Below are 24,347 nucleotides of genomic sequence, written 5' to 3'. Positions count from 1 at the left end.
ATACAGAGCACTGTAAGTACTGTATCGAAGAATATTATAAGAGCATGTATTGGAAATAAATACTATTGATTTTTTCACAAATTGTGCCTAAATTGTTAAAAATTTGTGCAAATATTTACTTTCTCACTAACTTTTCAGGAAAATAACTGAAGATATTCAAGTGTGTATGTTGCATGTGTGTTATTTTGTCTTATGCTTTCACTTTGCAATATTTATATGAAGTCATTCTTGAATACTTTGTGACTATTCTGTCATAAGACAAGACTTAAATGCATTTAAATTGTTCAGTTCTTTTCATATGTTGTGTAAAATACATTAACTTTATATTATTGTAGACTGTATAGTCACTTATTTAAAATAATAAATGATTTTGCTAATAATTTACTGTATATATGAGTGTTACATTCATTTCTGACTTTGAACGACAATTATAATATAGGTATTAGAATTTCTGCAGTCTTAATTTAATTTTACCTTTGAACTGTATGTGGTTGAAAAACAAATTTCCCAAGTAATAATTAGTAAAATATTGTGTAAGATGAAAATTCTGTTAGATAAACAAATTCCTGAGAGAATTTTAACAAGGAAAACTGAATCAGCACATTCCAAATTTGGATCCAATTAGGCATTTACCAAATGAAAACTGGGTGTAACTGAGTGGCACATGGAAACAATAATGTAAGGCCATTTTTATTGACTAAGTAAAAGACTACAATTGAGATTAGCTTTTGTAGAAATATGGAAACACGCTCTTATTGTGAAATTGCGTGCAGGTGCATAATCTATGTGGAGAATTAGTTACAGGAATAAACTGGAGAGCTACAACAACTGATTAATTATTAATCGATCACTGATCTATGTTTAGTGTATTGATTGTGTGATTTTTAAATGTAAAGCAAACGTCTATATAGGGCTGCAATGACAAATCAATTATCAATTTAATCATAAACTATTTTGATAAATCCTGTAAATAAATATTCACATAAATGTGAATATTTCCTTGTTTATTAACAAAGAAATCATTCATATATAGAGAAGTTTACTGAATATCTTAATAGTTTGCCAAAAATGTTGATAAATGATTAATCTGTGATTTTTTAATGATTAAAACAAGTTCTCTGTGGGTTTTTCAGCTTCTTAAATAAGAATATTTTCTGGTTTCTTTGCTCCATACAACAAAAAAATCATTAAAACTGATACATTTTTGGTTTGTGGACAAAAAGGGCATTTGAGAAAATAAACATTCCAAAGTTTGGGAAGCTAAGATTGACATTTTTCAACATTTTATGCACCAAACAAATTAATCACGACACTTTAACCAATGATAGAAATAATTGTTTGTTTCACCCCTAGATTTATGATTGTAAAGCCATTTTATGTCAGTATTATTTGTTCTAAACATGAAAAACAAAAATGACTGACCTTCCTATTCTTTTTCAATCTATGAGGTTGAGAGGATGAAACTCAGCAGATCCTCCCTAATGTATTGTCAATCTCTGTGGTCCGACTGTGGCTCAGCAGCACTACCCATGCTTTCTACAGAACTTTGTAAACGAGCTGAAAAACAAACATTTCTTTTTTCATGGTTTATTTTCATATCGACATAGTGAGAGCTGTGTGTGGAAACAAAGTTTTCAATGTGGAACAGTAAACCTACAGCATCGTCAGAGTCAATCACAGCATTTCAGCGGCACAGGAAATGACCAAGTGACATCATGTCTGTTTTAGCAGTTAAACATGAAAAAAAAAAAAATGCATAATAACTAGTGTTTAGGGTGAAGTTTTTCTCAAAAACATAAGCAGCTGATGCAACATCTTTAAAAAAAAAAGGAAAAATAAACTGCTGGAAGACAAAAAAAGAAAATCCCTCCATGTCATCTTCGTCTACGTCCGGTGTTTGTTTTGTTCTTTGCTGCATTTGAAGTCGTCCACGTCGGCGCCGGATAGTGTTTAAAAAGTAATAATAGGCGCATAGTCTCAAAAAAAGTAAACAAAAATCAAATGTAAGGAAGGAAGAAACAAAGGCTTACAGTATTTAAGCATGTAAGGTCAGGTGTGTGTATATATATATATATTCATATATAAAATCAATTCTATCATAATATTTTCCACTTTTAGTCCAAAAAAAGAGGACTTGGGGGGTTTGTAGTGTGTAAGTTACGAGGTGGACGCCGTCAGGAAAAGTCTTTGTTCATTTCACTCCGAGGTTCACAGTCGAGAATTACACCCCAAAAAACAAAAAAACAAAAAAAACCCTCACTGATTCATGATTCAGTGAGAGCAGCTGAGTGTTTCACCTCCTGTGTGCAATCAATGTTTTTCCCTTCTGTGTATGAATGAACTGCAGTGGCTGGGTGTGTGTGTGGGGGGGTACACAGAGCAATGGTGGGAGGGGACAAGTGTGTGTGGAGTGCATACGTCAATACTGGGCTGGATCTGTGTAAACTAAGGTTTGACTGATATCGGTCACTGCTGCCTAATACTGTCCACTGCGCATATAAAACAGGCTTGAATATGACGTTATGCTGTCTTTCCCTGCTGGCCTTTAAACCTGATTTTGTTCATTTACTGTAGCAGCTTTTTCTTTTTTTCTTAAGTGTTGAGTGAATTCATTGAGGCTATTGCTTGTTAAAAGTCCCTGTAAAACAAATGCAGTGTGTCTCCTCTTCGCAGATACACGATACGGACCAAAGTATTTGGCCAGACCTGCTAAGAATTAAATTGAGGTGTTTCAATCAGGCTTTGGTTCTGCATACTGACATTCTGGACAATGTTGTGCTTCCAACGTTATTGATGAAGACCCTTTTCTATTCCAACATGACTGCGCTCCAGTGCACAAAGCAAGGACTATAAAAAACAAAATTTGACAAGTTTGGTGTGGAAGAACGTGACTGACCTGACCTCAACCCCATCGAGCACCTTTGGGATGAACTGGAACATCAGTGCCTGACCTCATAAACGCTCTACAGAATGAATGGACACACATAGCCATAGAAACACTTGATCTTGACAAAAGTTGCCAAAAAAGAGTGGAAGCTTTTGGTGGAATGGTCAGGAGTCTGAACACTATTGTCCATGTAGTCGATGTTAGAGAGTAGTGGTTGAGAACATGTGCAAAAACATTAGGAAAATCGTTTTTCTGTCTTCTGTTCTATAACCGATATAAAAAAACTGTTTGCTGTTTGTAACGTGTGCTGTTTCCACCGTTTACGGTGCACTTGTGAGTAACTGCACCCTGCCTTTGGTTTGCTAGCTATCGGAGACGTCTTTGTCTTGAAAATGTGAAAATGCACAGAAAAGCTCTGATCTGGAAATTTTTCGGAGCAGAATGACGAAGTGGCGACGTGTGGATTTAGTGTATAGTTATGAATGGAACCAAAGAAGAAGAGCCTAAGTTTCCTGGACAAAAGGTAATTCACGAGCGATGTTTACATGGACACAAGTAATCACAATAAAAGCCTGATTGGAATAACAACAATATGTCGTAAATGTCGAACTCTGAACCGATACAGCCCATTCCGAATTGAGAGGGCTGGTAAATGCCAAGTATTGTTTCGATGTCGGATCCACGCAAACTTGACGCTTTTCCATTTTGTTACTGCTGTATTTACAGAAGGGTTGAAAAAATTACTGGATTAAATTGATTATTAAATTCATCGTCACTTTTCTTCATTACTAAAACAATTTTCTGATTTGTCAGCTTCTTTAAATCTGAATAGTTTCTGGTTTCTTTACTCCACGTAACAAAAAAATCTTGTTTTGTGGACAAAAGACATTTGAGATCATCATCACTATTTCCAGATTCGGGAAACACTGATCAACATTTTCTGACATTTCATGGTCCAAACGATTACTTGATTAATCAATAAAATAATCGACCCACACGACGCACACCAAAATCGAATCATTTAACTTTAAGTCCATGTAAACAATGAAATAAATTCCAATTGGAAAGAATCTTTTTGGAATGAAGAAAATCAGCACATACAAACACAGCTACTGACTGGAATGGTTTGGTGACTGTGAGCGTGCGTCATCACTCCCGTTTGATCGTTTCGATCTCATTCAGTGAGACGAAGAGTAAACGAATAAAACAAATGGGTTCAACAAATGGAATGATTAGCTGAGCCTTTAACTGGGGCTTTCTGGTGTAATAAATAATGCCCGAAAGATTCAAAAAACAAAAACAAAAAAACAAGCCAAAGAGGAAGTGTCTTGTGCTAATGCATGGCAGCTAATGTGTGGTCACGACATGACTCTCACTTTTTCCAGTTCAGAGTCAGAGATTAGCTTCGCTTCTGAATGCCTGATAAAACGTGTGTAACGTTATTAAACCCCGTGTTAAATCCGGTGAACTGAACTCAATGCAGCAGTTCATTTGAATCCAAAACCAAGCAGGTTAAGTGTAAAAGCATCTGGAAAACAATGCCTAACTTTAGGTTTACTTAAAGTAGATGATGGAAAAATATAAAGTGAGTTAACGGCCGACTCATGTTTTCTAATCACGGAGGTTAACAAACGAACTCGCAGAAGTCGGAAAAAAAGTGAACGTTGGCAATAGCGACGCTCTACACCGTATCAGTATGGCAACACATATACAGATAAAAATTTAACTGTATTATACGTCCGACTGATTTACGGTGAAACAAATATGACACAAGTTTTTTTTTCTGTTCTATCTTGGAATCCTATGACGGGCTTTGCAAGGTCGCTCCGACGTTCCGAGTTGAGGGGGCGTTCCTAAAACTACAACTGGAACACACCAACACACTTACTGTCGAGCTTTCCTTGTGTGTTGTGGCTGTCATTGAGAAAGGGGGGAGAAAAAAAAAGAAAATAAGCTAATATAGGTAAAACTGATTTCAGTCTGACCGTAGTGTAAACTCATATGAATGGCGTCCATGAAAATGACATTAGGCAAGATCGGCCAACACGTCGTGTGAAGGCAGGGTCAAAGTCCTGACGGGTCATAGGTTCATATTCTGTGTGCTTGTCGAAAAATCTGTCAAAATGGCCAGAGAGAAGGGAGAAAGGACGACGGGAGCGCAGGGGTTTTCTCAGCTCTCGTCGTCGGGATGGTGTTGTTCCAACAGTCGAACGTGGGTGAAGGGAAAGTGGCCCCGTTTGCCCTTGCACTCGCCCTCCCACTGACCGTTCACGTTGATCTTGGTCACTTTTACCATGTCTCCCACCTGTTGGACGACAAAAAACAACAACAGCAGCAAGTAAATGCAAGGACGTAATCAAAGAAACTCTCTGCTCTGTATTTACAGGCAGAATCAGCCGTCAATACAATTTCAATGTGCGACAGAGAGAAAGAAAAGTATTGAACAAGGATCGATTGACCCATCTGGTTTTTCTTTTTACGACTGCACCACATACATCAGTATTGTAGTACTGCACAGACAGAAAACCAGTGGCGGGCAAGTTGTTTCAAGTTCCTGAAGAACTGGTTTGCAGAGAGTCAGTGTCACTGCAACAACTTAAATACAAACCCATAACTCTTAAATTAATGTGAGGTGTCACCGATCCACTGCTAGCTCTTGAAGAAAAAAAAAGTATTCTTTCTCTGAAATTGACTGACAAATAACTGCCATAACTGTGTTGCCATGGTTAACATTTTTGTCTCTATTTATAGCAAACCAAAGCCAAGTCTTCATGTCGCCACTCTGACGTTGGCATTATCAGTTGTTATTCATTGTTGTCTTTCACACAACCACAAACAAATATTTAAATAAGACTTGATTTTTTAAGGCTTGATTTGCGGTAAACCAATAATCGGTTGAGCCAATTTTTGATGACCCGTTTCAAGTATTTAATATTTACTTAATACATTATTTTTTTATCAAAAATACTGTATATAATTGCACTGGAGTGCAGACATTAATCGGCCTCTAGGCTAGATATTACTTTTTCAAGCTATTTCAAAGAATATGTTCCCATAAAGAAGACATGCTAAAGTTTTAGTGCAAATTTAATCGTGTTTTCCCAATTTGGACCAATATTGATACTAAATATTGTCACAAAATGAAATTTTGAGGTTCTCTGAAGCTTTAGCTGAGACATTTTACAATATCTTGTTACATTTTTGTTTCTACTGCCATTTTTTAGTTGCATCTGGCAACATAAAAGTAAAGAGCTGCAAGAGGATGAATAATGCTCAGGTTTTAAAACTGTGCTGCAGATGATTTCAGTCATAAATTATAGATTAACTGTTGAGTGCTTGTCCACACTGACAGCACTGAGCATCTAACTGCACAGACACTGTATTCTGTGTCCTACTTTAACACCAGCAGAGGTTCATAAACACAGTCTGCTCCATCCCACACAGCAGCAGACGCACACCGTCCATTCTTCTTATATTTAACAAAATGGTGGCATCTGCGATTTTCCTCAGGAGTCAAAAGCCTTGATTGAAACAATTTGCTGCTTTTCCTCACTGTAAACTCATTATGCGGGGGAATAAACTACAAATATAATCAATCCAGAACATAACTGTCAGAATTATCTTTCACGAATGTGATGCTTTAGCAGCAGTAAAGAGTGTGTGTTCCTTTAACCAGAATCGCACACAAACTAAACGTTGTCGCGAAAACAACATAAACCAATGTGCCTAATTTCACCAGCATTGATGAATGTGCCATTCACATTAACCCAATGGGCCAGTGTGTACATAGAGAAGGGCTTTTATAAGGATCTGTGTCTGTCTCTATTGATGAAGCCGCCCCACTGTGAGTGTCTTCATGTGCGCTGTCAGCTTGTATTTGTGGCGATACTTTGTGCGTACGCTCGTACACATGAGTGAGCCATTAACAACCGGGACAATCTGGGCCGTCACAGCTGAGAATCAACAGAAGAAAACAAAACAGTAGGGGGAAAAAAAGGAAAACGCAGACAATGGTGGGTGGAATTACTACCTCAAGAGCCAGTGCCGTCTTGTCGTAGGCGTTGGGCACCCTCTTCTGAATGGCTCGTGCATACACAGGACCATTCTGTAAGTTGGGAAGCTGAGTGTTGACTACGGGCTGAGCATACTGGCCTGGGTCGCCCAGAGGGTTGACCGGTGCTGCCCCTGTTCCGTCTGTGCTGCCTAGTAATGCTCCAGCTTGCCCTCCCTGTCCAGCCCCCCCAACAGGAGGGCTCAGACCAGCAGAGGTGGGCGAGGCAGGCCGGTACTTCTCCACGTAGGGCACAGGGATCATTCCAGCTCGGCCCTCTTGGTTCGCAGCGTTCCACCACTGCTCCTCTGGTTTCTCCAGCACGCGCAGAATGTCGCCCTTACGGAAGGGGAGGTCCTCCTCATCATTGCCAGGGAAGTCAAACAGAGCCCTGACGAACTCAGCCTCCTCTGACTGCTGTGGGACACCGGCAGAGGACCTGACGAAACCTGCGTTCTTGGACTTGCTTACGGGCTCTATGAGTGTAGTGGTGTCCAGGTAATGGATCTTATAAAACTCCAGCAGGACTGCCAGCGCGTCAAACTCCTGATCCCCGATCCGAAACCGAGGAAGAGCCAAACCTAGAAAAAGAAAAAGGTTTTTTTTGTGAGTTTGAAACAAACCAACCCACAAAACCCTGCCTTCTGTAGACAGACCAGGGAGGTCCGTGATTAATTGCCCCCCCAAACCAGCTCCCTCTGCCTCTGTATACACCAGTATCAGCCCAACATTAATCATACCCTACTTCATCTGCAGATATTGCACAAACATATCCATCAAACACACAACAAACTTGCATGTTTCATAACAGTGTTCATATCCCAGACATGCTGGGGAACTCATGATGGCAAGTGAACAGATGGAGCACCAACATTCTCACAGCAGGGATACGATGAGGCTTCCAAAATTCCCAGAGTTAAGTTCCAAACAGGGATAGAACAGTCATCTTTTTTAGCAGCATGGCAAACCAAGTGAGAGAGACATAATTTATATGCACATTAATCAGACATTCTGGTTTAGAAGCAAGAAATTGGTTTAAAAACATGATCAATTTCAAATATGGAAATACAATAATGATGAATGGTTTACAGATGTTTTAGTGGCAGAAAATTTTAGTCTCACTTAATCTTTTAAAATGTGCAACTAAATATAATCGTACTGACTCAATGTAAACACTGGTTTTCATTTAGCCCAAAATATTTATGTGAAGTCGATTTGTTGTCGATTATTTCTGCAAGGTTGATGTAATAAACAGTGTCTGGAAGACAAAAGTAATAAATATTGAATTGCTACCGATATGCACACATCTCTATTTGATTGAAGATTTGTGCCAAATTTTATACTTGTTTTTAAAAAGCAGATTGAAATCCGATCTTTAGTACTTCTGCCTAGAAGGTTTCGCTTTTGGTTTCATGTGGTAAAAACAGATTACGATGATACATATATATATATATATATACATTTTTTTTTTTAAGGAATGTGGGTTGTTCTGGCCCAAGGAAAATGGTGGTTAGATGATAAGAAGACTTTGTTTTCAAAAGTTACTGTTAACCTGGCAAGATAAGGGAATGTGTGTACTGATGATGTGAGGAAACTGAGCAGCCTAGGAGGAGGTCTACACTCTCTGAGTGTCTACTGTTGGTATTTATGTAACTAACTGTTAATACTTTTTTCTTTTAATAACAACCACTGCACACAATAGTTGACTCCCTCAAAGATTCGCAATTGCTCGGAAACTCAGGTAAGTGTGGAGTTGTGTAACAGCCATGAGGAGTTACTGGCAGCAACAGTAACAGCAGCAGACCTGAGAGCAGGACTGTGAACAGGGCAAGATCACAGACATTCCTGAGAAGCCAATCTGACCAGTCATTCTCCAGTTGTGACAGCCCAGTCTGCCCAGTTAGTCCCATTCAATCCCAGCAGCAACAGGTTTCCCTCATTAAGGAAAAATAGATGTAGTCTCGAGTTTGGTGGCTTGCACCAAACTCTATTTAAAAAGGCGCATACTTTAACTCTACTTTGCTGGCACACAGTAACGCCCATTGCCTGTTTTAATTACTATATTTCAAAAATGAGGATTGGCCTGTAAAACAAAATGCGTCTAATTTCAATAAAAAGTCTTTTAAAAAAAACCCTGAATACAGATTTCTGGTTTACCCCCTAGCAGCTAGGCTGTTAGCATCACCATCCAAAATAGAGGAGGGTGTTAGCAACCACAGCACATATTAAAAGTTTTCAATTTTGCTCACCTATATGCATAATACTGCATTAAACATATGCCGAATCCTAGAGTACCCTTCTGTAACACTATGCTGCTGTAACTACGTGATTTTGTGACCGATCTGTTGTAGATTAACTCAGATTGAATAAAAGTTGACCATTTGTGGATGGAGTTTGGCATGGCTTGGCGAGCGAGTGGGACGTAACGGGGCTAAATCACTGCAATCCGCTATATCCCGATATTGAAATGCTAGTGGAAAAAGCCGTATAGCAACATTTTCAAAGCAGTAGATTGAGTGGCAACAATAATTCAACGTTACCTGAGCCAGACTGCCTGTTGTTACTGATGCTGTTGATTATATAATGGGACACTTTGGAGTTCTCCGATACGGACAGAACGTAGTCGCCTGGGATGGTGAACGAGTCCCTCACCAGGAAAACACCGTGTCTCTGTCCCTGAAGAAGGGAGACGGCCTCCTGACGACTCAGCTGGCCCCAGTACCAGCTATCACGGTCTTCGGCATCAAAATTACCGGCCATGGCTGTGAAATCTCGTCCGAGGCTTGAGGCCTCTCCCTATCCACAACTCATACAAAAACTTTGGTTGACTAACGCTGGCGCTGGGAAAACGTCGCAACGCCAAGAATTGTGCAACTTTAACCAAACAACGTCAAAGCGTTTGATTCGACTGAGTCGACGTTGGAATACAAATCGCAATATTTTACTGCTTCGCCGATAAAAAGCTACATTTAAAACTCAAAACTAATGTGCAACAAGAAACTCCAGTACTGAAATGGCGGATCCAAGGAAACGTTGACCTCATCTACCGGAAGTGATGCCTGGTTAATGGGAAGCTCCGTAAAGAAAATCCGTAAATCCCAGGTGTCATCGTTTTTATTTTTATTTTAAAATTACAAAGCATTTTTGCTGTCGTCTGCTTTGTTCACTGAGTTCTCTTTTAATCATTCACTTTACAGAGAAGAAATGTTGATGTCTAGATAAATAAGAGCACCATCATTTAAATTTTAATTTTAATTTCACTGCAAAACAATCAGTGATTTTTTTTGACAGCAAACTAATAATTAAACATTCACACAAAAAACACTGAGTGCTTATCTGTCTGTTACAATTAAAATTGTATTTTGTATGAATGCCATTTTGCAGTAAATACAGCCCACCAGTAGATGGCAATGTACACACACTGAATCTATGTTTTAATTATTCTTACATTACCTGACTTATCTGACATTATCTTAATTACTGATTATTTATGTCTGTAACATTTCACAAAAGCTGTGTAAAATGATCAGTCTCATCTATAAATGTCTTATATTATCTGACAAACAACCCCACAAATTGTTCATTCTAATGTAATATTACACATAGAACAGCAGGGAATTTTCATAACTGAGTGATTGAAAAGATCAATATTAGGTATAACACTTCATCATTTCAATTTGTTTTTTTGATAAACTAATCAAGGTTTTCTTGTCCGTGCTGTATTGTACACAGTTATACACAACTACAATTTGCCTCAATTATGAAAGAATATGTAGGTCATGAGATATTAGAAAGTAGCTCTCTCAAGATTTTACAGACAGGTAAAGCTGCAACTAACGATTATTTTCATAATTGATTAATCTGTCGATTATGTTCTCGATTAATCGATAAGTTGTTTGGTACATTAAGTTTTAATGATTTCTTTGTTTCATGGAGCAAATAAACCAGAAAATATCATTATCACATTTAAGAAGCTGAAAAAGTATTTACTCTGTGCATCTAGTTTGTTAAATGTCACTTGTTTTCCACAAAAGTTAATGTTCAACAACCGGTGCTACAAACTATATTTTTTATTTTGTCTTTGTCATTATTTGGAAAATCACACAAAGCTTCTTTTTTTGTTGTTGTAAATACAGCGTAATTCACACACTTCACATCACACGCCGTAAGACACTACACTTTAATAACTCAGTATTTATCTACCAATACTACAGGGGAAACTGGTGACCACACACACACACACACACACACGCACATACAGTATAAAACTCTTCACATGTGATTTAACAGTTTTTCCTATTATCATTGGCTGGTTTTCAACTTATATCCAAGTGTTCACAACACACTGTGGTTAAAAACGTCTTCTCTGATACAGAGTCATTCAAACGTCTTCAGGTGGCTGTAGAGGGACTGGACGTACGTAAACACACACATGGGGTCCGGCTTGTCCCCCATGTCCATCATGTCCTCCACCTCGATCAGACGGAGACAGTCCGCCTGCTCCCTAGAACACACAAAGAAAATAAATAAAAAAGAATGAAGTTAATCCTAGTGGTGTGTCTAATCACAAAATAAATAAATAAATTCTATCATTATGAAGAATTCATATCCAAAGCTCATGATAGTGTGCTACTTTTAACATTTAGCTCAGCTAGAAAAATGTATTTTAGCCACTTAATAAAATGCTCACAAAAAAATCCACACATAATTAAATCTACAACATCTTAGGAACATTTTGTCACTTTATTTTGTTGCTAGAAAAGATTGTCAACTGCTCACTCTCTTGTACCAAACTCCATAGAGAAAATCAACGGTTTTAGCTCACAACTACACAGGAGCTGTTGGTCTACCACTGCCTCGTTTGGTAAGTTTGTGCCACTAAGTTGCAAATAAAGGATTTTAAACATCAGAATCTCTAATAATAACACATTTGGACTTGCTAATAGAGACAGCAGTGTATTAAGAACTCCTCTGTGTACTGTGAAAATTTCAAATTTTCTCTTTGGACTTTGGTGTGGACGAGTGGAAGAGTGATGGGTTTAAAGACTTTCGTTTCCAGTCAGAAAAAGATAAAGCAGCAAACATATTCTTAAGATACTGTAGACTCAAGCATTTGTTTTTAGCTTAAATCTGTTTTGTTTTCTTCATAAACATGCTTTTCTTCTGCTGGCTGACTTGAATTTCACGCCATGAGATTGATTTCAAACTGTTTTTATTCATGTCTATTATTCGTAATGTTGTGACTCAGTTATTCTGGCAAACTGAAATTTGAAATGTTTTAATGTTGGTTTTAGTCACAGTGAAGCATCCCACAGCTCAGCTTTTAAACCAACTGGGGATTTGATGCTCAGTTTCTCCCATTTCTTGTGTTTACAAGTCGAACAAACCGTGTTACCATCTGGAAACATTGATTTCTTCAGTGTAATCTCTGCACAAACACACTCAGACACACACAGTCACTCAGCCTGCTTACTCTGCAGTGGTGAAAGCCAGCGACAGGTTGTGTTTGCGGTTTGTGGGGTCCAGCTTGTTGTAATCAAACTCCAGAGGGAAGAAGGAGTGAACCAGAGCACAAAAAGCCATCCCATCACTCCAGCTGGACGAGAAGTTCTGAATGTCAATGTTCTGAGAAGAAGATGAAGAAAACAGTGGGAGTGACAATTTCAAGCAAGACCGCAGGTAAAAAAGGATTAAAAATACTGTATTCAAAACATTATAAGAGGAAAAGATAAAAACTAAAAATGTAATTATACTGCAGGGAATAGTTAAGCAGAGGATCATGATGAAACATCAGAAACATAATAATCTGACAGTGTCATGTGATTTTAAATATTAGGGGATATGCTGCTCTCATACCTGATAGCCAATGGTTTTCGAGCGGCACCACTCCAGTAGAATTTGTTTGATGCCGCTGGCACTGGACATACCGAAACTCTGAGAGCGCTTCAGTTTAGGCTTCGGGTCTTTAGGCCTGTTCAAGACAAACACATGTCACTCTGTCACAAAAAATGTCTTTTATATGTGGGATTATTATTATTAAGTATTGTGTTTACACTGACTTGGTCGGCTCCGAGTTCATCCTCTCAAAAAGAGCCCGTTTGGCCTGAGCCCCGTTAGCGCGGGGAAGTGTCTGTGATTTCATGAGATCCTGTTTAAACTCAACAGATGCTGGTTTGTTCATTTTCCTGCAGAGACACATCAAGAACATGAGCTCCAAATATCAGTGAAATAAAAGTTCCTATGTTGGCTGTAAAGAGACAGAATGAGGCTTTAGGGAAAGGGTTTTAAATAAGCAAGCCAACCCAATTCGGCTAAGCTGTCAAAGATGCAGAGATGTTCCAGAGTCCATGTCTGCAGAAGTTACCAAGAGAATTTAGCCACAAATGATAGAATTTAGTAACAAATGATAGAATTTAGTAACAAATGATAGAATTTAGTAACAAATGATAGAATTTAGTGACATTACATTACATTACATGTCATTTAGCAGACGCTTTTATCCAAAGCAACGGACAAGGGAATTGAGTACAACCTGCCAGGGGTGGAGTTGATATTGCGACCATGGAAATTATAGTTTTCAGTTTTCAGTGACAAAATACAGAATATAGTGACAAATTATAGAATTTCATGACAAAATAAACAGAATTTTTTTAACGACAAATTATAGAATTTAGCATGTGACAAATGTTAGAATTTATAAACAAAATAAAGAATTTAGCGACAAAATATAGAATATAATGACAAATTATAGAATTTAGTGACAAAATATAGAATTTAGCACCAAATATATGGAAATCAGTGACAAATTATAGAATTTGGCAAAAAAATATAGAACTTAGCGACAAAAAATATAGAATCTGGCAACAAAACATGGAATTTAATGACAAATTCGAGAATTTACACACAAAATATGGAATTTAATGACAAATTATAGAACAACAACTGTCCAGAAATTAACTGTCTAGCTTCAAATTTAGCAGAAGTTGTGCATATCGTGAATTTTAGCTCAACTTTCTCTGCCATGTTTTTCAAAGGTATACGTACTTCCAGCTTGTTATTGTTATTAAATTGTTTTAAAAATCATTAATTAATGGCTATTATGACAAATTAAATACCCTGTTTTTAAATAGAAATTCTGTGGACTTGCTCCACAATGGTTTGAATGTAAAGAACATTTGTTATTATTTAAAAGTGACATACTACAGCTTTAATGGTAATGAGGACAATTTACAGACTGTAGCTGGATCTGTGGCGATGACTTACTTGTCCAGACTTGGTGAGAAACCGGATTTTATGATTGATTTGGAGGGAAGTAACTTTTCTGTGGGGAAAAAGAGAAATTGAGAATTTTTGATTCACTGATTCAATTTATTTGATTCACAGATCACAGAAACTAAAGCACACAGGTGAAAAAAGTTGCATGCTTCAGTCAACTGGGATTAATGTAAGGATAATTTCACCTGCAGACTGAGGGAAACTCACACTTCTCTTCAGACTCGGACTCTGTGTTTTCAGAACTGGTGCTGAATGAGTGAGACGTGAAAACAAGCATCAAAGATAAAAGTTATCGAAATTAAGAAATGTCAGATCTCTGCACTCACCCCGCTTAAAGGGATATTCCCCAGATTTTACTATTGAGTCCTGTGATGCTGACAAAGTCACAGACTGAGCTGATGTAGCTGCTGATGTTGATGATGAAGACTCTGTGTTGGGTTTGGACATGGCAGAGAGAGGCAACAGTGGCTTAGGTTCACCGACGTCTAATTACAAGAAAAAAGAAAATACACACAAAGATCATTCTTCTATACATCGTGACAAATTAACATGTCATAATAAAACCAAAACCACCATTGTCGTTGCCGTGAACTCACCACGTCTGAATGGATATTCTCCTCGTTTCATTGTCGGGGAGTCTGGCACTGAAGGATTCAGAGCAGAACCAGGACTTGTGTCAGATTTAGCTGGAGCAGGTGTCTCAGAGCTGCTTCTGGTCACAGCCGTGAGGGGAAAATGTGCCTGAGACCCAGAACCTGGTTGATCCTGAGAGACTTTCACTCCAGACACGGCTGCTCAAGAGGAAACAGTCAGGGAGAAAAGTAGAAAGTGACTATGAATAGAACTGCCAAGTTAAATGATAAAGGATTAATTGTTTGACTGAGTGATTTCAGCTCCTTAAATATGATTATTTTCTGGCTTCTTTGCTTCTCTGACAGTAAACTTAATATATTTGTTTTTTTTGGACAGAGCAAGACAATTGAAGATCACATTATATGGGGGTTTGGAAACACTGATTTCAAGTTAGTTGGTTGACTTAGGGTTAGTAAAAATAATCAACACAATAATCAATAGTGAACAATGAAGTTAGTTGCAGCCCTAAAACAAAACAAACACTAATCATAAAATTGTGTGACAGTGTGGCTAATGAGAAATATTACTGGAAAGTGAAAAGGTTCAATTTCTGTTTGCTGTTTGTGACAATGTACAGTTTTAAATGTAATATAGAGAAAGTTTTTTCACCAAAGTATCTTTAAATCTGTCATCTTTAAAAAGTGGGTTCTCTATCATCAGTTTGGGAAACACTGACCTCTAGTGGACAAACTCTCTCCTGCCTCCACCGTGGAAGCCTCAGTTGTTTTTGTCACTGAAGATGTAGTTTGAGCAGGATTGGTTGTAGGCGGAGCCTCAGGAGTGGGTTTGGTTTTCATGGCAGTGACAGGCAGATGTGGCTTAGGTTCATCAACATCTTAATATGAAAAAAAATCATAATGTAAAGGGTCTTTAAAATGGAGTAGACTCGGAATAAATATACAGCTGTGTGGAGGGCTCCACTCACCAGCAGAGGGCTCCACTGGAGTTTCTTTCGTTGCTTTGGAAACGGAGGCAGGAGCCTGGTGAAGAGATGGCGCTTCAGAGGTGACCTTCATCACTGCAGTGAGAGGAAGATGAGGTTTGGTCAGAGGACCTGGTGTTTCCTGGTCTGAAAGAGAACATGATATTTGATGATCGAATAATCAGGAACAGTGAAGGCAACATTTTGTCCTTGTTTTGTACCACACCAGGGTTTATTCACACTACAATATGTGTGTAGGTAGTAAGGTAGACAGGTAGCAAGGTAGGGTGGTCGTTAGGTTGGTACCTACCTACTAGGTCAATAGATTATTTTTACTGAGGTAGGTAGGGAAGTAGGTAGGTAGGTAAAGAGGGAGGAAGTTAGGGAGGTAGAGAATGTAGTTTGGTATGTAGGTAGATTTGCAGATAGGTAGGCAGGTAGACTGACCAGATGCTCTGGGCGTTTCCTGTGTGTGAATCGTGGCAGACTCTGTCTCTGGGTTTGGTTTTGTGACGGCAGTGAGAGGCTGGTGAGACTGAGGAACAGCTCCAGACGCCTGTGCCGCGTCACAGTCCACTGGTGAACATTCTGTGAAAACAGAAACGGAGGTGAGTTCAGCACAGCGTCACCTCACCTGTGTGAAATTCTTCACGACATCAGCCTGTCTTGGTTCTTACCATTCTCTTGTGCAGCGGCAGTGAACTTTCTCTCTCCTTTAGTGTCTGCTCCCTGCTCGGATAAGACAAGAGGTCTCATCATTTTCAAAAACTATTCATAAACAAGGTCATACACAAACTACTGAGGCCAAACAGCAATGAGTAAAGTGTAAAACGTTAATGGATGACTGATGTGATAAAGCCCAAGTATGCACACAGAGATCCTGTCCGTCCACTTAACATCAGCGTGATGTGAATTACAGTCAATAAAAGCATCATCATTAATGCATGAGAAGTAGTTATCTTGTCTGAGGCGTCTTTGACTAGAGTGGTTATCTGAGCTTTCTGCGCAGGCATTTGGAAGATCATGAATTATTTATGACTATTTATTGGTAACAGAAGCATAAAAGGTTTATTTCAGTGTTGTGTGTTTACTCAGCTGTTGTGATTTTCTTGCAAATATACAAATCTGGAAGTTGTTTCCTTTGTTAGCTCGGGGAGGTACAGTGGGTGAGTTCTGCATCACATCCAGCTGACTTTTCTATTTGTGCATCAGCCTCAGCAACATCAATCTTCTCACAACAACAAAGAGACTTGTTTTGTCTTTCACACCGCTGCATGAGATAAAAAAAAATCTCCTCTTCGTTTTTATCATCTGGTGTAAATCTGTGTGTACTTTGTGTGTTCACTTCCCTGCATGAGTGCGTTCCTCAGCTGTTAACAGCTGAAAGCCTCTGCTTTAGTGACAGCTGGGGCCAACAAACCCATGTTCCCAGAGAGAGCCTATTTTAGATTCTGCAATCAGTCTCTTTGCGAGAGTTTCCGCTCCACTCTTCTTACACCCCAATATAGCCCCAAATGGATGCTTTGGAAATCAGGGTGTTAGCCTGGGCAGCTTAGACAGACAGTGCCTCACTAAGTATAAATCAGCCAAAGCTTTGGTCTGCATTTGACTCCCCTCTCTCCCTCCATCCCTCTGGCTTTTTTTTGCTTTCCAGAGAGCCACAATTTAGTCGTCACTGTCCGTCTGTCAACTCGTCGCCAGGAGGGAGATAAGCTCCGCAGGGATGTGTGGACTCCACAGGAGTTGATGTAGGATTCCACAGTCTGACCCTGCTAATCCCTTCAACCTCTGCCTTACCTCCATGTCGCAGTGGCTCCATAGAAACACACAAACAAACCGTGGCTGGATACTGACACACACAGGCATGTGCCCACTGCCTACCTATCTATGTTCTACCAAAGGTACCTATTCCTAGGTACCTACCCTCCTGATCAATCATCTATCCACCTACCAACCTAACCTCCTACCTACTTACCTACCTACCTACCTACCTAAGCACCCACCTATCTACCTTCCTATCTATCTTCCTAACTTCTACTGTCCGTCCATCTACCCACCTACCTTCTACATTCTTATGTCCTCCATCTTCAATGATCCGTTTTCTTGGTTTTAGGGCATAATATTTTACAAACATTACTTACACCCCTTAAATAACCTTTATCCATGTGTAACCCAGGTTGAAAATATAAATAACTAGTGCAAAATGTATTGTAATGTACAATATAATTAGAAAAACTAAAATAAACAAGAATAAATTAAGAAATGTTCAAATACTTCCAGGTAAGGTGATGTCACTTCCTCTTATTATATATTTCCTGTTCACACAGGTCACTTCCTGTTTTTCATCATGCCACCTGAGAGCCACACACACACACCCAAACTAAGAACCTGAAACTTTGACTGGACTGCAGTAAGTTGTTCATTTCTGTTTTAATTTTGACTTTGGTTGATTCTAAATCCTGATTGTTACCATGTTAGCATTTGTATTTTTGCAAATTATCTTTTTTGTTTTTGTAGTATTTGTATGCTAGCCAATTATCTTTTAGCATGTGTATGTTAGCCAATTATCTGTTTTGTTTAGCATTCGTATGTTAGCCTATTAGCTTTTTATTTGTTAGCATTTCCTGTTGACATTGGCTTGTTTAAATGGATTTTACATTATTTTACACACGCAACAATGTTTACACTAGTGTGTATTTAGAAATTAATTGATTGACTTGGTTAATTACAGCACCCACTGCCCTGCATGTTGTTAGATGTCGTCTTGCTCCGATACACCTGATTCAAATCATCAGCTCGTCATCATGCTCGACCTGTGTATGTGAATCAGGTGTGTTGGAGCAAGGACATTTCTAAAACATGCAGGACACTGTGTAACTGAAACACTGTTTGCCAATTAGCTTTTATAAAAGGATTTTATGCTCTTTACATACAGTTTACAGTATTGTTTTATTTGGAGATGAATGATTTATTGTTGGATTTACTGATGGATCGCTTAACTCCATTTAACTATTGATTTAGTGATTGTTCAATATTATGAACAATCACATATTTAATTTAAAAGGTTGAACTACTGGGATTTTAATTATAATTGTTATTTTTTTATTTTTTATTTTTTTGTATTTTTTTTTTTTTAAAGGAGCATTGTGATGGTGAACCCCAAGAACGTGGAGAAAGGTCATGCCCTTCCACAGATTGTGGTAGGACGTTGAAACTTTGGAACTAAAAACTGCTAAAAGCTATTGTACTGGAAAAGAACTGGACCCTAAAGTATTAATGAAACTGGAAAAGTTCACATCACAAGAACTGATTTGTTTTTCCGTGTTGTCCTTTGCAGATTGAGCTTCCAAACGATTCTACACATCCAAGTCAGTAATTTGTTAACCTCAGAATCAGAATCAGAAGAGCTTTATTGCCAAGTACGATTTGCACATACAAGGAATTTGTTCTGGTGTCATTGGCGCATAACAAGCATACAAAATTTTCTAAAGTGAACAGTAAACGTATATATACACAGTATATAGATGTTTTTAAAGATGAAAAAGAGCATTTATCATTCATGTTGAAATGGGAGTTATTGCACATGGTTCTCAAACTGTGCTGCATGTACCACCAGTGGTATGCGAGCTTCCTCTGGTGGTACTTGGAGGAAAATCAGAAATACTGCTCTATTATATATACCAGGGTATGTGAGCTGAGGAGTCTTTGACCCAAGTGCCTAGAAAATTAAACAAATTAAATAATTAGTCACTTTATCTCTTGTGCCATCTTAATCTAATTTCACTATACCAGTGTGAAGTATACGGTATGTGAGGAAGAGGATGGAGCAAATTTTTATTGGGAAGAATCTGCCTCCTGTGAAGTCTGTAGCTGACTTTGCTCGACTTATTTACGCCACTGTATTTCAACGTTGGTGATAATGGTGTTCAAGAGCTCAATATTTTGTTGGGTGGTAGTTGGTATAAAACGTTTGAGAACAGACCTAAATAACCTAATCTCCCAGATGGAAGGTAGCTAGTAGCTAAATATGGTACATAGTAACTGTTTTTCTGTAATAAAATACAAACACTATATAGATTTGACTAAATGTTTAGATTTATCTCAGTTTTGATTTATGTTGCATTATAAATATGCCTTTTGTTAGGTAAACGTGTCATTAAAACAAGCACTTTTACATGATGGAATATTTTGTTATTTTAATATTATAATGCTACTGAACAGTAGTTTGTTCCCTCTTTTTTTTGCCCATAGGTAATTTGAGTTTGACACCTGATAATTGAAATCACTGCATTGGCTTCAGTTTTTCAGATTAGACTTGGACTTCACATTTAATTTCTCCAGCTGAAAATGGCAGCAGGTGTTACAAATATAAATAAGAAGTACTATATTATAGAACAGTTGGTTTTGTAAAGCACTCTTGAACGTGGCATCTTTCCAGTTTTGTCGCCAATTCTTCACTGAAGAGAAGGATAATCACTCAAACTTGTCAAATGATAGAGCGCAGTATTAAGTGAAGAACCATAGAGGGGGTTTAACTGTTGTACGCCAGTTGGGGTCTGATGTGCTGGAAAAGACGGGTGGATTTAGCAGTGAGGAATGTGGACGGGTGTGTGTTTCGACGGGACAGCTGGTTGTGCCCCTCGGGGACTGGGACGAAGAAGCAAATTTCAACTTTCCATTCGGAGATTTGAGAGCCAAGTTGGCTGCGACGGGAGATTCCTGCACAAGTATAAAGGACAGGGATTTATTTATGTGCTGTCAGTTTGTGTGTGGGTTACATCATTAAGAGGGAAAAACAATAATAGAGAAATGGGTGTAATGTCATGTGGTGAAGCTGTTTCATGCATTAATTAGACTTAATTAAAGACCAGGGATTGATAATGAATTGAGGAGTTGCCTCAGTTGTGGTCTGTTCATGTTTACACTGTTTCTAAGAAACGGCAGAGGGGTGAAGTCAGTGAAGAGCAAGCAGACACTCGGTCCAAATCACAGACCCAAAAATACATGTGACCTTTGGAGGACCTGCTGTTTATAAAAGAGGGTCATAAGCAGAGGAGGGAGGTGGAGGAAAGTGTGTGTGTGTGTGTAAATATGAAGGTGTGGCAGCTGCGTGGCTTTTAACTTCATTCATATAGGGATATATAAAGCTATTGGTTACATTTCATTTTAATTTTATTATATCGGTACTAAATCAATATTGTGACGTAAGGCAAGATGTGTTTAATTTAATGAAATATTCATTTGGCGTTTGAAATGTCCATTATTTAAAGCTAAATACTAAAGTAGATTATACTAGAGTATTGATATCAGTCAAATATGTATGATAATTCAATATTTAAGCATACATTGTGTAACAAAGCTCTATAACAAACCCACTTCAATTTTAAGCCTGATTTATTTCTGTCAGAGCAGAATTTGACCACATTTCATTGTCACACTTAAACCACAGATGTAATCTAAAATTTAATTAAACTATATTTTAATGAGCTAGAAAACACATCTGGTTACACTATCTAGAATGTATTATCAATGGCTTATAAGATGCTCAAGCTTAAAAATAAAACTTAATGAGCTCAAACAGTCTGTGTCCAGCTTTAAATCCAAGATGCTTTGAGATATCTTATAAATTCTAGCATATATTTCTCATTCGTACGTGATAATATCTAATAACACTTGTGGCAGATAATGCGGAGTGTTTTAAGTAACCACCCCATAGTGATTATACTTATTTTAGACAAACATACTACAGAGGGCTCAGATTCAAGCTGGGGGCCCTCGCCACAATCTAGCCTGAATCCTATTGACCTTCTCACACAGGTTTTTATAGACCAGGTAGTCTCAGTCCCTGAGTGTAAAGGAGTATGTTTAACATGTGCAGAAAATATGTGGGTACATGTACAGCGATGCCGTTTTCGGTCGAAGCATGTACCAGTCGTGTTGGCATGAGCGGGATGGATGATCTATTGTGACGTTTAAAGGCAGTTTAAGCTCACGGTTTAAACACCGAGTGCAGTATGACTTTATAAGTATAAAACCAAACGTGTCAGAGCTGTGGTTCTGAAACGTTTTATACCAAGTACCACCTGAGAAGATATTGAACTCCAAGTGTCATTAAATGTTAAAATACAGTGGTGAAAATAGGCTGAGCGAAGTCCGCTATGGACTTTTCACAGGAGGCAGATTTATTTCCAATAAGAACTTACTCTTATCCTCCTCTTCCTCATATATACTTCGCAAACTGGTATAGTGAAATTAGAGATAAGGTGACTCTTTTTTGCTCCATTTTCTGCACACTACTGTCACATAGCCTGGTATATACAGAACAGTACTATATTTCTGATTTTCCTCCAAGCACCACCAGACGAAGCTCGCCCCATACCACTTGTGGTACACGCACCACTGTTTGAGAACCGTGTTCGCTAGAGAAAATAAAGACATACAAGGTCGTATAAAGGGACCCCGTTACGTGAAGCATGAGGACGGGTTGGGTTCACTGGAGTAATGTGTAACACTTTGGCTCAGTTTAAAAGAAAAGCAGATATTTGCACGGCAGCAGCAGCTGAATCATTCATTTCAATGAGGTCACTGTGGTGATGTAATGCGGGTCAAGGGGGCTCAAATTAAACCACGTTTCAATTTCCTTCGAAGAGCAATTCGGCATCACGTGGCTATGCTCCCTTCCTGGTGTATTATATAGCAATGAGACTGAGCTAATTCTATTTATAATACAGAAATGATTGTAATTGTAAGGGGGACTTTATTTAGGTTCAGGTGAATAAAGTCTGAACTTTTCCTCACACCCTGTGCATCTCCTTTTATTGATCTATTCATCACTTTTTGTGGTGATATGACTATTGCATCATTAATGTTGATGATATAGTTCAAGTGTGGTTGTATGATGTACTGACGCATAATAATCAGGTGGTTATGGTGGCTCACCCTCAGAGAAAATCATGACACAACAGCTCTCTCCCTGCAGTAAAGTCCATAGAGAAAACATTCAGTAAGTTCAAATTTTGTGTATTTGTGACTTTACTGTTTGAAAAACCTTGATTAAATTAATCTAAGGTAAAAAACTTGCCATATGAGGCAGCAGTAAACAACCAGCTTCTCTGTTCCTGAGTTGAGTGAGCACTTTACAAACTTCAGTTTCCACTTGGAAAATGGTGAGGGTGAGAAAATGGTAATGCAGTCTTCAGATATCATAGACTTTATGATGAATATTTTGTTAAGTGAGCGTTTTGATACTGAATTGCTATAATCATGATTCTTTTGGGAGGAAAAACTAAAGAATACTCACATTGATGTCACTTTGTCTCTTTGCTCTCCATGGAGGGGCAGCGGTGGTGTTTCTGGCAACAGCGGCAGCATAGCTGGATCCTTCACTGCACACGGACAGCTCCGATAATGTGGACGTGGACCGACTCGACAGACTTTCCTCTGACCTTCCAGAATAAAGCAAATGCCTCTTCTCTTCCTGGGTCTGGCCACTTGATACTTGCACATGTCCATTCTCTATACTCTCCCCCACAACCTTACTCTTCGCCTCGGCGCGGCGACTCTCCACTTTTACTCCAACGAGACCCTCCACCAGGCGGCTGAGGGCCTCCAGCTGCGCCCTGAGCTGCTGGTTCTCCTCTTCCAGACGGGCCACCGCCGCGGCCAAGGGTCCATTGGAAACGCACAGCTCGTCGATCCTCTGCTCTATGCGTTGCTTGAAGGCACTTACATCCACGTGTACTTCCCGTATGGCGGCCTGCACCGTGGTCTTGAACTGATCCTTGTGAGCCTTGCTAACCGCAACTCCCTGAGAACCTTCTGTAGCTACATCCATGGCTTTTCTTCTTCTAGCAACCTTCACTACTTGGGAACAAAACCTTCCTTCTCGTCTTCAGTTGGTTCCTTTAAAAGAGTTCCTGACCTAAATAACTTTGTACTCTTATAATGTTGTCTCAGAGATGTCCGTGTTGTTCCATGCCAGCTTTCCAGCAAAGTTAGCGATGCAAATGTCTGGGGTCACAAGACACCTCGACCGCAACGCTTCAGAGTCCCATCATGCTCCATGGAGGATGTCTCTCAACGTGCGTCTTTCTCTCTCCTCATCTGGTCAAAGCAAGAGCGCTTGTTATTTATAAGCAACAGAAAACCTATGCACAATGTCATCCTAGGAAAAGAGGGTTATGAGAAGATTAGGTTCTTGGTGTGTGAGGGCTGAGGGATCAAACTAACCTTTCAGAGGGATCCAGTAGAAGTGGCAGAGGTGCTCTTTGGAGGACCATCTACTCTTGTGTCTCCTAGACGTTTCCCCCTGCTGCTCCTGCTGCCTCTGTCCACTGTGTTTAAAGCTATTTGTGTCTCCTGTGCTTGGGAGCAACAGGTTCACCACTGTATTTTGGGACGTAACGAGGAGGGGGCCTAAAACAAATCAAATAGGGAGGAGGAGCCGGGAATATTGATCATTTTTGTCTCTTTGATGTTGATAAATGAGTGAAGTCACACCAGGTGGTCGTTCAACATGGAAAAATGGAGCAATTGGAATATTTTGGATTTTATTAAGGAAGCACAATATTGGCATTGGC

The 24,347-nt window shown here is 38.9% G+C and overlaps 2 protein-coding genes and 1 long non-coding RNA gene across 4 annotated transcripts; 1 reads left to right on the top strand and 2 right to left on the bottom strand.

The window, feature by feature from the left end:
• Positions 1-1,571: 1,571 nt before the first annotated feature.
• On the bottom strand, positions 1,572-9,970 carry LOC122780034 (adapter molecule crk-like). Its single transcript, XM_044042799.1, has 3 exons — positions 9,479-9,970; positions 6,918-7,519; positions 1,572-5,192 (listed from the first exon to the last, which is right to left on the bottom strand). The coding sequence occupies exons 1-3, from the start codon at positions 9,696-9,698 to the stop codon at positions 5,058-5,060; spliced, it is 957 nt and encodes a 318-aa protein (XP_043898734.1). The 5' UTR covers positions 9,699-9,970; the 3' UTR covers positions 1,572-5,057.
• A 1,134-nt stretch (positions 9,971-11,104) lies between these two features.
• On the bottom strand, positions 11,105-24,086 carry LOC122780122 (smoothelin-like protein 2). The gene is made up of 14 exons (XM_044042928.1): positions 23,998-24,086; positions 23,069-23,871; positions 16,446-16,497; positions 16,216-16,356; positions 15,772-15,915; positions 15,523-15,681; positions 14,810-15,004; positions 14,540-14,698; positions 14,399-14,461; positions 14,202-14,259; positions 12,998-13,123; positions 12,795-12,909; positions 12,412-12,563; positions 11,105-11,442 (listed from the first exon to the last, which is right to left on the bottom strand). The coding sequence occupies exons 2-14, from the start codon at positions 23,600-23,602 to the stop codon at positions 11,316-11,318; spliced, it is 2,025 nt and encodes a 674-aa protein (XP_043898863.1). The 5' UTR covers positions 23,603-23,871; positions 23,998-24,086; the 3' UTR covers positions 11,105-11,315.
• On the top strand, positions 16,312-23,186 carry LOC122780123. Of its 2 annotated transcripts, XR_006361658.1 has the most exons (6): positions 16,312-16,376; positions 17,423-17,669; positions 18,096-18,178; positions 18,908-18,968; positions 19,106-19,136; positions 23,104-23,186. It is a non-coding gene; the product is annotated as an uncharacterized LOC122780123 (long non-coding RNA). The 2 variants fall into 2 exon arrangements; XR_006361657.1 differs by lacking the exons at positions 16,312-16,376; positions 19,106-19,136 and having other exon boundaries at positions 17,173-17,669.
• Positions 24,087-24,347: the final 261 nt, after the last annotated feature.

This window comes from Solea senegalensis, linkage group LG13 (genome assembly GCF_019176455.1).
Source record: "Solea senegalensis isolate Sse05_10M linkage group LG13, IFAPA_SoseM_1, whole genome shotgun sequence".
Lineage (NCBI taxonomy): Eukaryota > Metazoa > Chordata > Actinopteri > Pleuronectiformes > Soleidae > Solea > Solea senegalensis.
The sequence above is the reverse complement of the archived record's forward strand: the minus strand, read 5'-3'. Positions and strand labels throughout refer to the sequence as shown.

Bases quoted from the DNA above. Each gene is read 5' to 3' on its own strand.
- LOC122780034 (XM_044042799.1), bottom strand. From the start codon at position 9,698: ATGGCCGGTAATTTTGATGCCGAAGACCGTGATAGCTGGTACTGGGGC. The intron at 7,520-9,478 runs GTAACGTTGAAT...TTCTTTTTCTAG, and splicing joins CAACAGGCAGTCTGGCTCAG to GTTTGGCTCTTCCTCGGTTT. The intron at 5,193-6,917 runs GTAGTAATTCCA...GTCGTCCAACAG, and splicing joins AGACGGCACTGGCTCTTGAG to GTGGGAGACATGGTAAAAGT.
- LOC122780122 (XM_044042928.1), bottom strand. From the start codon at position 23,602: ATGGATGTAGCTACAGAAGGTTCTCAGGGAGTTGCGGTTAGCAAGGCT. The intron at 15,916-16,215 runs GTCAGTCTACCT...GTTCTCTTTCAG, and splicing joins GGAAACGCCCAGAGCATCTG to ACCAGGAAACACCAGGTCCT. The intron at 15,005-15,522 runs GTCAGTGTTTCC...CCTCTTGAGCAG, and splicing joins AGAGAGTTTGTCCACTAGAG to CCGTGTCTGGAGTGAAAGTC.